Source organism: Triticum urartu, chromosome 3A (genome assembly GCF_056163025.1).
Source record: "Triticum urartu cultivar PI428250 chromosome 3A, HENAU_Tu73, whole genome shotgun sequence".
Taxonomy (NCBI): domain Eukaryota; kingdom Viridiplantae; phylum Streptophyta; class Magnoliopsida; order Poales; family Poaceae; genus Triticum; species Triticum urartu.
The window spans coordinates 654446560-654459811 of record NC_141875.1 but is presented as its reverse complement, the minus strand read 5'-3'; the positions used below and the strand labels follow the sequence as shown (position 1 = coordinate 654459811).

The 13252-nt window shown below is 41.3% G+C and overlaps 1 protein-coding gene across 8 annotated transcripts; it reads right to left on the bottom strand.

Moving 5' to 3' along the window:
* Positions 1 to 1084: 1084 nt before the first annotated feature.
* On the bottom strand, positions 1085 to 8844 carry LOC125531275 (uncharacterized). Of its 8 annotated transcripts, none has more exons than XM_087513808.1 (11): positions 8403 to 8844; positions 7931 to 8307; positions 7294 to 7359; positions 5896 to 6266; positions 5049 to 5185; positions 4798 to 4921; positions 4412 to 4709; positions 4194 to 4315; positions 2819 to 2891; positions 2634 to 2733; positions 1085 to 1522 (listed from the first exon to the last, which is right to left on the bottom strand). In XM_087513808.1, exons 3-8 carry the CDS (start codon positions 7339 to 7341, stop codon positions 4199 to 4201), a joined length of 1095 nt encoding a protein of 364 aa, XP_087369934.1. In that variant the 5' UTR covers positions 7342 to 7359; positions 7931 to 8307; positions 8403 to 8844; the 3' UTR covers positions 1085 to 1522; positions 2634 to 2733; positions 2819 to 2891; positions 4194 to 4198. The 8 variants fall into 8 exon arrangements, with proteins under 8 accessions (XP_087369934.1, XP_087369935.1, XP_087369931.1 ...); XM_087513809.1 differs by having other exon boundaries at positions 2638 to 2733; XM_087513805.1 differs by having other exon boundaries at positions 2634 to 2692.
* Positions 8845 to 13252: the final 4408 nt, after the last annotated feature.

Here is a 13252-nt window from a genome sequence, read left to right as displayed (position 1 = left end):
TATTATGATAACAAGATAGGCATTTCGCATATAACAACTCCAGCCACAGATGGCGGAACATCGTCATCCCAAATCATGGGTTCATTGACATTACAATAATACCCAAGCTTTGCAATCATGTGCGGCCCCATTCACCTCCCTCCTACATAAAGTAACATCACATTTAGAGAACCACAGACGCATCTGAATGATCTTCAAGTCGTCCAGAGCAAGGGCGTAAGCAGAGAAGTTGGGTTCAAAGCAAAGGCGTAAGCAAAGAAGTTGGATTCAGTAAGTTTCAGTTGACAAAACTGAGCTTTGCTACATCTACGTAAAAACTGTTACGAAACTTACTTACGAACTCACATGGCTAGATCTGGTTGAAAACAAATAAGGCCCAGGCCGGCCCACCCCATTAAGGGGGGGGGGGGGGGGGGGGGGAGGGGATTATGAGCAATGCTACATCCACGTGATGATTTACGTAAACTTACAAACAAATCTGACGTGGGGATGTTTGATTGGATTAAGAGGAAGGTGAGGCCCATCCCACCTGAAAATCATGGAGGGGAGGGGGGGGGGTGGGGGGGCATGTTTAGATTAGTTGGAAGTTTACGTAACAAGTACGTAGGCCTTCGTAGGTTTAGGATTTTCAGGGGATTATTAGTTTAGAAAAGAAGGAAACGTAACTTTACGTAAGCTGGTACGTAGGTGTAACATTTTTGCAAAACTTAATAGGAATGAATGACAAAAGTTAAGTTTCAAAACTAGATCTGTAAGTTTCAGAACAAGATCTTAGAAAACATACATGGAGTCAAAGACTTCACAGATCACGATGCAATCATGGGGCTTTCTGTAGGATCACGCTAATCCCACCGAATAGACATACTTTTTTTTCTTTTCTTTTGCGTACGCCCAATATGTTCTGAGGTGTCTAGCAAAGGGATGACCGAAGGGAGGAGTTTCAAGGGCGGGAGTATCCTCGAAAAAGTACCGAGGAAAAACCCACGCAAAAAAAAGAGGGTATTCGCCGCCAGCCCATTAAAAATGCAGGACGCCTAATCTATTGGGCCTGTAGCGCATTAGCTCGTCAGCACGAGGGGTTACGTGGGAAAACGAGAGCAATCAACAACCTGGTACAACTTGTATCGAAGGGCTCTTTGAGTTTCCAGGATTCCACGGAAGAAGTGGTTTACACTTGACAGTCTCAATAATGCATGACATGCGTGGACGGGTGTACAATCATAAACCAACGTAGAAGCAGCCTCTGAATGTTGACATTTACAATTCTACACGGTGACGTTCACGTGTTAGAGCCATTCTGAATAACTGTTACTCTCACAAGTTTGAAACAGCCAATATGATCCCAGATGTGAGAGTCAACTCCAGAGAACCACTCGGCAACAGAATTCTACGACAGCTTACTGGAAACTTCTCCACAATTTGCGTGATTCTTTGCGACGCACCAAAGTTCGTCGGCAAGTAATAGGTCAAGGAGACGCCTGTAATTCAGATAGGCCATCCAAAATACATCCAGACTGCAGAACTGTTGAGAAGGTAAGAATACAAACTTAGCAGCATGTATACTAAGCATTATTAGCAATGCGATGTACTGAAATAAGAAAGGGCAGATACACACGGAGATTGATATTAGGAGCAATTTAGTCTATTCAGATTAAGTCCCTTCTTTTCAGGAAAATTCGGTTGTCAGTTTGCAAAACTTGAAATGAAATATACAAAAACCAGACCAACTATCTGCAATCTGCAGCCACCAAGAGTAACCAAGACGAAATTGTTGGTAAACATTCACAAAATTCAGTATTGATTAAATGTCTATCCTATTTTTTCACCATAGTTATAGTGGTTGAAGGTGAAATTTGCTGCTGCAAGAGAAAAGCAACTGCAATTGGATCGACATCCTAATTTTGCATCACAGTTCATAAGCTAATATTCCTAGAGTAAAAATGTGCAACTGTACCACGAAACAAAGGAAATAGCTTTTTATGATCTAATAAAATATGGAAACAAAGATAAACAAAGCCTTCTATCTCAGTTATCTATTAATTTTGCATCACAGTTCATAAGCTAATATTCCTAGAGTAAAAATGTGCAACTGTACCACGAAACAAAGGAAATAGCTTTTTATGATCTAATAAAATATGGAAACAAAGATAAACAAAGCCTTCTACCTCAGTTATCTATTAATTTTGCATCACAGTTCATAAGCTAATATTCCTAGAGTAAAAATGTGCAACTGTACCACGAAACAAAGGAAATAGCTTTTTATGATCTAATAAAATATGGAAACAAAGATAAACAAAGCCTTCTATCTCAGTTATCTATTGCTTAGCAACCAGTGGAAAATCCCTGACATGAACGCACCTAGAAGTAGAATTTACTAAGAGCTGTAGGTCTGTACACCAGGCCAAATTATTGGGAGATGGTGAAATGAACAAACCTGAGACCTAGCACACACTTTTTTCTAGACTAAGTATATATACAAAATATTTAGCATAAATAATCCATGCCCAGTCTGTTTCACACTAAATATCATCAAAGATGTAGAATGGGCTGTTGTAACAGCTTTCCGAGTTATCCCACCCCAGTGAACAGCCAAAAAACATGGAAGCAATTAGCAGAAAAGGAAAGGGACTGACATGCCTCGGAGAAGGCTAAAGAAGTCGGTGTTTGGTACATCATCTCAACGTTGAACGATCTAAAGGCCACACAAAATATTAGGAGAATGTAATTAGAGCTCTGTAGATAAAGTAAGAACCAGAGTATTATCAGCAAGGAATTGATAAAAATAAAGGTGATTGTAGCTAGTTTCGCCGTCACTCACCAGTAAGCACATCTCTTGATCAGATCGGTACATGAGCAGGCCTATTTTGAGCAAGAAACTTGAGACAATCATTCTGCATGGAAAGAGGATGTTTACAGGAAAAGTAACTGAATTTGTTGTGGTACACTGTCATCATATCGTTATTAACGCCAGCAATATTAATACAGGTCCAGATTTAATGGTACCAACCGTTACAATAGATCTACAGTATTTCTCACAAACATAAACACAAACAGATTTACATGCAGTGACCGAAGGCCAAGGAATTCATAAAGGCTAAAGCATAAATGTATGTGGCCGCAAAGGAAATCCATTTAAACATATAATTTCATTCATTCATATTCACATACCAACAGTCATCACACCGTTTTGCTATTGTTAAATTAATTAAGGGTTGGCATATCTAGCGAAAGTTCGCCACAGGAGATGGCATTTGCGAACGTTTGTCTGGCAGTTTCAGTGTATTTGGAGAACCTGGGTGGCTTTTTTGCAAAACTGCCATGGAATTTCTTTTATTTAGAGTGAAAAAAAATCATCCCAACTGCACTGTAGGATCAAGATCGTGTGGCAGTTAGGGCGTTCCCTGGCAGTTTCTCCCTGGCGAACGTTCGCCAGTTACTATTTCCGTTATTAATATATGCAGCTGGAGGAAGAATGAAGAGGCATTTATAAAGGGAGAGCAAGAAAGCAGACGCAAGGGAGTGTTACGAGGGTAGAGATGACGTTGGAGTGGTCTTCCACCGAAGGACTTGGCACTGGTTGGACAGTTGACACAAGGAACAAGCTCAGGGACTGAGGTGTGGATAGACCATGGGAGGCAAAAGATAAATTCTGGCTGACAGTGAATGAGCTTTTATATTGCTATAAGAGGCTAAGGGCCAATACACGCACAAGGTAAACTTGCAAAGAACCCCCTATAAAATGTACCAAATACTACACGTCTAACAATAGCAAAACATAAAATTGAGATCATTTAATCATTTTGATTACAGAGTTCTGAGAATCAATAAAAATAAAATATTTATTTTCCAAATATTATAGTTTTTGGCTACGCATAATTCAAGTTCCATTTCACACATGTTCCTGCCAAATAGAACTCAACACCCATTGGCAGTTTGGAAGACACTTCAACAATGAAGAATAGTGAAACTGATGATAAAAACTTAATGAGGACAATAAAAAATTTAGTTTGACTGGTTTAATTTCTTTGTTCAGTCTATAAGGATACTTTGAATTTGAATATAAGCACAAAAAGGACGACATGAATTCTTCAGATACACTTTGTATGGCATATTCACATTTGGCATCCAAAAACAGCAGTACAAATATCTTAAGCTGAAAAATAAAATAAAGCACAAAAATAGAAACATCTTACCATGTTCAATATTCCAAACTCAATTGCACTGCAATCTCTTGCAATTTCAGGTATAATTCTTCCCATTCCTTTTGAATATAGTGTTCAAGATCCTTGACTATTCCTTTATTCTCTTCCAGCAACTATGGAACATTTACATATAAGAGTAAGCATTAGAAAATAAATACGTTTAAACCGGTAATTTTGAAGTTGATGCTTACAATGTTCTGAACACTTACCTCGGGTGTAAGGTACCGAACTTCATGTTCAATGATTGTTCTCAAGGAGTATATGAAGCCCCTTAATGTGTCGGTGACACCGCTTACACTTGTTGGATGTACAAAGGAAAGTATGTCCCAATAATGTTTTCTATCCAAATTCTCCTCCAATGTTTGTAGACTCAGATCAGATACTATCAAATATTCTGATTCCTCTTGTGGTTCTTTCAGATTGAGTGATATATATTGGTTCAAGGATAGAATATTTTCAAATTTTTCTCTGACGGTTAACAACGCATGATGCTTCAGGATGTTTGTCCTGCGTATTTAACAAAAGCAGTTTTTATCTTATTTGGTACAACTCTACTAATGAAAGAACATTAAACAATAAGAATTTATATTCTGACCCTTTCAGTTCTTTCTTGGTCATTCTCATATGAAGATCATCAGATTCTGCGATTAAACATACTTTCTCAATCAGGTTTCCCAATCTAACCCAATCTTTCGCCTTGCTTATTTCTGCTTCAGTATCTATAATAAATAGATTCACAATTAGAATATGATTAAAATGTAACTTATAAATGTAATTTATATTGTAATGAATTCAACAGACCAATATAATATGTAATTTGTATTTTTTTTTCTAGTCAATTTGTACCTCCTTTAATTTTACCAAACCTCCACAATCTCGCCCTTTGTGAACCGCCTTCGTTGATGATTGCAATATGACTTCCATGAAGCTTTGCGCAATAATAGCCTTGACGATGCAGCTCCTCCATGGCTACAATGATATCCCTATCAAAATAGCATAAAAACAGATTTTGAAACAACCAAAGGTGAGAACATAACAGCGAATCAACATGTTCATATGTGCGAATTTATGTTCTCTCAAATTGATAATATCTTAAACCTTATAACAACTTATAAAGTCTAAGAAGCTTAGGAGCCTGGAGTCACAACTCATAAATATTAAAAGGCAAAATAGTGAGTTTGCCATTAAGTCTCGGAGTGCGTCATTCAATATTTTAGACATTTCACAATTCTTGGGAATCCGGTACCAACAGTTATAATCCCCCATCAGCTGCAGGTTGGCAATCAGATATCGCGTCTTGCGGTAGCCCAAACACATCATTAGAAAATCGCTAATTTATCGCTGATGATAAATTGCATCAACCCTTTCCATTAGTCCATTAGGAAGCATTAAAAAAAACTTTCCATTAGAAAAGATTGCAATCAACCGCACCGCCCGCTATGCTCCTGCCGCCGCCCAAAACTCATTTAAGCCAATGAATATGACCTCATAGGGCAGCTTTTGCTAAAAACTCGGTATGAAAGAAGAAACAATCAGGTCATCTGTTGAACAAATAAGCTAAAGAAATTTATCTGGCTTAATGCTAATAATAAGACCAATCATGAATAAGATAAAGAATTACTCTTCTATAGGACTAAGAAACACTACTGATAAGATATATCTAGTGAACAAACACAAAAATATAAAATCATACCTGAGAAAGTTTATAAAGTTCTCCGTGAATCGGTTTTGCTGATCAAGCGCCGGACCATCTCTCCGAAGGTATCCTTCAAATGTAGTTTCAAATTTTGTGACGGCCAGAAAGGAGTTATTTGAGTGTTTTCCTTTGCCAACTCCATATGCGAAAGCTTCAATTATTCCGGGATGATCAAAATTTGCAAGATTGTCATAATGAATCTTTCCAATTTCAGTAGTTGAGAAGCCCAATACAGTTACATCAATTGACTCCAATTTTTCAGCTTGGTTACCCAATTTGATAAATCCATTGTAATAGTGCAAAGAAGAGGGATGTTTCATTTTTTGGGCATCACTGTTTTTTACAAAAATCTGACTTATGCCATCAACCTGAAATAAATAATAGTTTATCATGATGAATATAGTATTAACAACATTATAAAATACGAAAATGTACTTTTATACTGTCCAAATATTCGCAAAGCTCGTGTAACACGCTAAACAATTTTTCATCTTGTTTAACCTTGAATACTTGTTAATTTAGCTCCTAAATGAGTTTTACCAAGTGGTTTCTAGCATGTGGATGTGTGGTATCACCACATATATTGCCACGTCCACAATTTTCCCCATTGGGGTCTAACACACTATGTTAAATCCTCCGTCCAGGTTTATGAGTCCCCTCGTATTTTGTGCCAAACTCTGCCCATAAATTTGACTAGCAAAAAAGAAGTTATATGCCACAAAAAATTTATCGTTAGAAACTTCTTTCAAATATGAATCCAACAATATAATTTTTGTGGCATATAAATTATATTTCGTTAGACAAATCTAAGGTCAAAGTTTGACCCCAAAATACGAGAGGGCCAAATTGCTCAACCATGGTTTCAGATATTGGACAGTTCAGCGTTGGAGATCAATGTTCCTCCTCCTGGAGGAGTGAGGCGCCTCTTGCCCAGCAAAATCGAGATAAGGAACGGATTTGGATCAGTCAATGCCAAGTTAAGTGATGAGCCATGTGGCTCACAATTTATGTATTTTACATACTCTTTTTTACAATGTTTGTAGTTATGTCTTTTTTTCAACATTCTTGGCCAAACTAAATAATTTGATTTAGTGCACAGTCAAAACTACAAACATAGCGAAATAAAGTAAGTATTTTTGAAGTTGGGTATGACATATGAGACCCACTGCTAGGTAAACACACAAGTGGATGCCATGTCAGACAAACCACTGTGTTTTGGACTAGGAGCCAACTCACATCCACGTCATAAAAACAACCTAACAAGATCAGTGAAGAGTAAAGTGGTCCACTGTTACAGTTTTAGGAGGTTAAATAAGACACAAATAAGGGACTTTGGATGTTATGGAGCCTTGCGAAGTTCCTTTCAAATGATACTCTTTAAGTAGAGCTACTTACTTGATGGGTAAGTGCAGACCCAGCAGGCTTAGCTTCATCTGTGCTCATGTTATAGATTTCTGAAACCTACAAATAAACACCATATATGTTATATAGACAATTCAGTTTCTTCTTTTTGTGGAAAAGAAAGAGATATGTAATCACTATCTTAAAATTTACACATATTTCACAGAACTGAGTTCATGATAAAAACAGATTGAAGATGGACAATGGACCTCATTAGTACATAAACCGGTGTCTCAATCATTCAACGCATGGATATTACTAACAACTTCCACTGGAATATAAATTTGTTTAAGTCAGCTATCTGGGGACCACTGGAATATAAGAACTTAGACTGGGCGCAATGGACAGGGACGGATGGACGATGATAAGCTCACAAAGAAACCAACGATCATAATGGCAATTCCATAGTTTTCACCTTTTATTGGTGGCAGATTCAAAGCATCCCATAGAACTAGTAGCAGTGTCATAATAAATAGTAAGTAGTGTGCTCACGGACTCTTGTTAATGCTGATAGTGTTTTATGTACATTTTTGCTCCAAAATGTGTTTTTCCAGCCTATTCTTAAACTGAACTCATAAAAGCAACTTCACGATACACCCTCAGGTGAAGAAAATCATGAAGCAAAGCTTACCGTGCAACCGAGTTCACTGAAGAGAATATTCGCACCACTGTTGACACTTTTCAAGCCACGGATCTACAGGCGGAAGATCCCTGCACGGTCGCTCGGGGCAGTACCAGGGCGTCACCCGCTCACACCTCGTCTCAGCAATGCTCGCTACGGTTGGCTGGTACTCCGAACAGAATGTCAGCGCCCCTATCCAAGCCACGGGCCTGCAAGCGGCAGATCCCTGCACGGGTCGGTCGCTCGGAGCGGGATCAGGCCGTCACCGGCTCACACCTCGCATTCGCCACGTCAACCTTGCTCCGGTCGGCTGGTCCTCCTTGGACCCCTAGGGCGGCGACGATAGAACGTGGGATGGCAGGAGACGGGACGGGATGGTGCGCCAACTGGATCAAGGTAAGGGAGAAACTTGATGTGACAGCGGCGGATACAAACCACGCTGCACCACAGAGAATGAGGATTGAAGTGAGGAGTTGCTTGCCTGTTATCCCGGAGTGTGGACGAAGAACAGAACGGTGATCGAACACCTCACGTGCGAGGTGGTTCGCTCCGTGCTGGGTGGCCTCCTCGACTCCGGCGGCCGGCCAATGAATAGGACGGTGGGTGTCCTAGACGAGAGGGATCGTGGGGGCCGGTGGAAGAAGATCTGCCGGCGGCGCGGCGCGGCGGCGGCAAGAGATGACGGGGCGCGGAGGGACGGCGGAGGATAGGGGCTGCGGGGACGGACTCCGATGACGGATGGCCGCGCGACGGACGCCCTAGGCTGAAGGTTTGCCGCGCGAATGAAGCCGGAGCGCGGCGGGCGGCGGACTGGTTCGGCACCGGTGACGGTGATGGAATGTGGCGGCGTCGACGACCTCGAGGTTTTTTTTTTTTTTGAGACAAAGACGACCTCGAGGTGGTGGTGGAATCGTGGGAGCGGGCAGGGGGATTGGGGAGCCGGGCAGACGGCTGCTGAAATACGCTTCCTTGGCAACAATTTTTCGGCCCGGTGCTGGAGCCCAACACACGTGGGTAATTTTGGCCGGCCCAATATGTCCCAGCCCACTCCGTTTCAACGCGAGAGAAAACAGTGAGATACATGGACGGATTTTTTGGTGTGACAATTGGATACCGATGCCTTTCTCTTATAATACTCCTACCGTTTCCCACTCTCCGTACAAGACCCATTTTCAACAATTCAAGGCCATAGCTGATTGCCTGCAAGGAAGATGATGCGTTACCGGAAAATACGGTATCCTCCAATTTACCTCCGGGGTAGTATCTAGCTTTTAAAATCTGTGCACATAGGCTATCGGGCTTGTATATTAGTCTCCATGCTTGTCGAGCTAAGAGAGCTTGGTTAAAGAGGCGGAAATCTCGAATGCCCACACCCCCTTTATCCTTTGGTTGCATTAAATCATCCCAAGAACGGCAATGCATTGTCCTCTGTCCATTTGACGAACCCCAATAAAAACCTCTCACCATTCTTATAAATTCATCACACACCAAAAAGGATAACTTGAACACTCCCATAATGTATGTGGGAAATGCTTGAGCTACAGACTTGATGAGAGTCTCTCTACCGGGCTGAGCTAGAAGGCCATCACCCCACTGGATGAGTCGTTTTGTCAACCTCATTTGTAGATTTTGAAATCTTCCTTTAGACATGTGTCCATCAGGAGTTGGAAGACCTAAATATTTCTCCTCAAAAATCAGGCTAGTAACATTCAGAACCTCTCTTACTTCTCCTTGGACACCCCTAAGTGGTTTAGTGTCACGTCAGAAGCGTTTTTGCTGGTTGTTTTCATTTAGTTGGTGTTGTCAAAAGGTTTCAAGCTGTAGATGGACACGGTCTATTTGCGGCGCACACGTCCAAGAAAAAATAGTGTTCGTGGACAGGCTTCAATATTATGTGGGACTTATGGGCTTTCCCACATAACCCACATTGAACCCATGTAATCCCCCACAAGCAACCACTGGATGACAACATGGCCATGGGGATTAAGCTAACTAGATGATGCCCCGACGCGTTGCTGCAGGAAACTTGCTAAACGAATGCATAAAAGTTTGTCTATATAATAAGGATCATTTTCCTGCCAGAAGGACCACGTCCTGTCGAGCCTTTCGTCAAAATCCACCTTTCCTTCGTTCTGTTTCGCTCAGAAAACACGTTCGGCTCTCCTCCGTCCTCCGTTGGTTGCCCCCCTCCCGTCGATCTCGCTACCAGTTTAATTACTCCACCGATTTGGTTCACGCATGGACGTTTTCTCTCCAGGATTAGTTCCCTCCCGTGGATCTCGCTAACTTCCTTCTCGATCTCATCCTGAGATACTCATCGTCTCTCCCCAAGGTTGCTTTCGTCTCCATCCGCATAACTCACCATGAGAATCTATGTTCCATCCATCTTCCTTGCGTGGTACAATGTCGTGGGAGCTAGCAAAGAAGGACTTCGACAATTGTTGCGCCAGTTGACGTGGGGTAGAAGGTGCCGATGTCAACCGCGGTTGTCGGAGTATATGAAGTGGTTGGGGGAGATAACGACGACGCTAACAATGAGCTGGTGTTGTACGAACACGAAGAGGTGGACGGCGAAGTAGGCGGCGGAACCAGAGGCAACTCGCGGGGGCCATGTCGGTCGCCGGTAGAAGTACGGCGGTAGTGTTCGAAGTAGGCAAGGAAGAACCCAATAGCGTGACGAAAACCATGCGCGAACGATGACGCCTAGGGAAGCAGCGCGACACATACCACATAAAAGTCGACGCGTAGGGACGGCAAGTGAACCACTTGTCGCGGTGCTATGGTCCAAAGGGGCCACACAGCGTCACCGCGCTGATCGGTGCAAACATGGAAATAACAGAACCATGAAACGACAACGCTACGGTCTGACAGGGAGACACGACGGCAGTCTGATGCTCGATCAGTGGAGAGACGCGAAGACTTGATGACAATCTAAAAAATTTGGCACAACACGTGCGGTTGATTAGACCGTACGGCGTGCATTGTTCGGCATGTTGGATCCATTGGGCAGTGTCCCATTTGCAAACAGGAGGCGAAGACATAAAGCATCTTTTATTTTCATGCAGCATGGACTCATGGTTGTGCAGCTATGGAATAGACTTGGCATTTTCAATCTTATAACCTGATATTTTAGATTCTGAACTGTTAAAATAACTACTCTGTGGTGAGCACGGAGTAATGCCAGGAACGACACAGGCGTTAGTGAAACGATTGCAGTGGCCTGCTGGTACTTGTGGTGGCTACGACACCAAATTACGCATGAGGGGATTGCTCACCAACTGGGCCATAGTGCCATTTCTATCCTTGCTATTACTGTAAACGCAACAAATCATCCCAACATGCAGGTGGCCGAAGCATATCTTAGATGGAGGAAACCAATGATCAGGACAGTGAAACTGGATGTGGATGCGGCGCTTTATGTTGATGAAGGTACTGGCGCTACAGCAGCTGTTATCCGTGACCACAAAGGAAGGTTTATTGCGGCACAATGCTCCTGTCGTTCCATTTGCTGCAGATTCTAGCACTACGGAAGCCATGACAACGAGAGATGGATTGATCTTGGCCAATTCATTAGGATACAACATTGTAGAAGATGAATCTAACTCAATAGAGGTAATCAATTTCTATTCTGGATCATCACAATGGTGGGACTCGGCTGCGGCTATTTATGCAGATTGCCTTGACCTGTTAAGTATTTTTAAATATTATTTTGGAATATATTTGAGTCAAACCAAATGATTTTCTAAATTATATGTATCTTTTAAACCGTAACTTCGATTTTAATATATTATATATGAAATTTTATTAGAAAAATGTGTGAAATCTAAATATGATGTTATTTTTACCTGTTAAATATTTTTCAAATATTGTTATGAAAGCAAACTTATAATTTATAGCGCAAGATTCGTTTTTTTTTCATACCGGCGGCGATCCAGATTGCAAATAAACACCCCACTATAACCATATAGGGAAAGGAAAACATCGATAACTACACATGCATACCTCTAAAAAATGTCGCAGGGGAAAACAACAGATTTCCCATTGCAAGAGTGAAAGAAAGCGAGAGAGAGAGAGAGAGAGAGAGAGAAGAGAGGGAGAGAGATGCCTTAGGATTAACCATATTCAACACACGTTTTTTGTTGTTTTGTGTGAACACCGAGGCCATCGCCGGTGAGGGTGAGAAGGAGGATAAGCAGCAACAACAATATGATGCCTCGCAAAAATAAAGGAGATCGACGTATTGTGGTCTTGAGTGATAGTTGTTGAGTTAAGAGTGTGTGTTATGTTTTCTCTCCCGTTGCAACGTACGGACTCTTTTGCTAGTTGATATTTAAGTTAATATAAAGCTAGTCACAATGGGTTTCTAAAAAAGAAAAAAGCTAGTCATGATTGCCTTTTCTTACAAAAAAAGACGGCGGGACGATTGCAGCAACGTGTAAGGGCATGTACAATGGTGCTATCTTAAGAGTGTCACATAGGATAAATGATGAGGTGGAGGAGAGAGAACTCATAAGAAAAGGCTTGTCTTTTTCTTATTTAAAAGAAGACAAGAGATGATCAACCCGCCGTCTGGATTTTCAACTTGAAGTATAAGACGAGATGAAAATAAACCATAGATAAACCTATTATGAAATATATATAAAAACACATTTCAAAATGTAAAAAAATTCTAACAATAATTCCGCTTGTACATCTGGACATTGTATGTTCGCACACAAAATTTCGCAAAGAAAGAACATTTTTTATGGCATGTTTAAAAAAGATTTAAAAAAAGTCTCCTGAATAGTTATAATCAAACATCCAGAATTGTCTTGTTTACCCAAGCCACAAAAAGTTCCCTTTTCCATCAAAACTTTGTGCATGAACATATTATGTCCGGATGTACACGCCGGATGTTTTCTCGATTTTTCTAACTTTTTAAAATGTGTATTTAGACAATGATTACATCTACACCGATGAGCAAAAGTGATTTTCTGGTAATACAATGATGTTTGTCCAATCGAGTTTGCATCAGTTGTGGCCAAATAAAAATATTTTTGAACCACGATTTGCATCATGTGCACCAGTACCCATGTTTTTTTTTTGAAGGGACGCTGGAGAGCTGCGCATTTTCTTAAGAGGGGCGGCGAAAGAAACACCAAAAAGAGCCTCCGAAGGAAAAAGAAAGAAAGAAAGGAAACGGAGAAAGAAAAGCTAGAGGCCACTATTCTCGCGTCAACAAATGCCGGCAGCCAGCCAACGCCCAGGTAGTCCTCTCTTCATCAACGCGGTGGAGGACCGAAGAAGGTGGCAGCTCAACATTCCTGAAGATGCAGTCGTTTCGCTCTCGCT